General features: G+C 77.0%; 1 protein-coding gene across 1 annotated transcript; it reads right to left on the bottom strand.

Annotated features, from left to right (window-relative positions):
* Positions 1 to 10: 10 nt before the first annotated feature.
* Positions 11 to 763, bottom strand: AURANDRAFT_35297 (hypothetical protein; the record flags this gene model as incomplete). Its single annotated transcript, XM_009044668.1, has 1 exon — positions 11 to 763. A coding segment is annotated over one exon (753 nt), but the record flags the coding sequence as incomplete, so codon positions are not given.
* Positions 764 to 928: the final 165 nt, after the last annotated feature.

Below are 928 nucleotides of genomic sequence, written 5' to 3' on the forward strand. Positions count from 1 at the left end.
GGTCGGCCGAGTAGTCCGCGGCGTCGAGGGCGACCTCGCAGGACTGGGCGATGACGGCGTCGGCGTCCTCGGCAAACTCGGTGAGGATGGCCTCGCAGGCGTCCCAGCAGCCCTCGAGCGCGCCGATGGCCTCCGCGGCCTCGTGGCGGACGATCGCGTGCTCGCCGGCGCGCCGCAGGCTCTCGGCGAGGAAGGGCAGGGCCGCCGGGTGCTGGAGCTGGCCCAGCACGAAGGCGACCTCGTGGCGCAGCAGCGGCGACGAGCCGTCGCCGACGAGCGCGCGGCCGAGCGCGGCGACGGAGCGCTCGCCGCCGCGGTTCCGCAGCGAGAACATGGCGCGGTAGCGCTCGAAGATGGGCGCGCCCGCGTCCGATAACCGCGACCCGAGGGCCTCGGCGGTCCAGGACGCGTGGTCCGGGTCCGGCGGCGCCGGGTCGTGCGAGTTGAAGGGGCTCAGCATGCACGCGCACGCGACGACGGGGCCCTCCGCGCCGCCGCGCCGCCACCGCAAAAAGTCGACGGCGATCTCGCAGGTCTGGGCGACCTCCCAGGGCGCGTCGGGCGACCCCGCGAGCCGCGCGAGCGCGGCCTCGCCGACGCCGATGGCGCCGAGCGCCTCGGCGCACTCGTGGCGGAGCATCGCGTCCTCTTCCTCGTCCCCGAGCACGGCCTCGAGCGACGCCTGCGCGGCGGCGTCGCGCAGCTGGCCGAGCACGTAGGCGCACTCGTGGCGCAGGAGCGACCCGTGCGCCCGGTGCCGCATGCCCGCCTCGAGCGCGCGCCGCGCGTCGCCGCGCGCCGTAGCGTCGCGCTCGTAGACGTGCTTGAGCCAGTAGGCCGCGCGCATGCGCTGCGCGACGGGCAGGTCCGCGACCTCGCTCTGAGCCGCGGGCACGAGGCTCGCGACGAGCGCGGGCAGCGGCGGCGC

Source organism: Aureococcus anophagefferens, assembly GCF_000186865.1.
Source record: "Aureococcus anophagefferens unplaced genomic scaffold AURANscaffold_627, whole genome shotgun sequence".
NCBI lineage: Eukaryota > Pelagophyceae > Pelagomonadales > Pelagomonadaceae > Aureococcus > Aureococcus anophagefferens.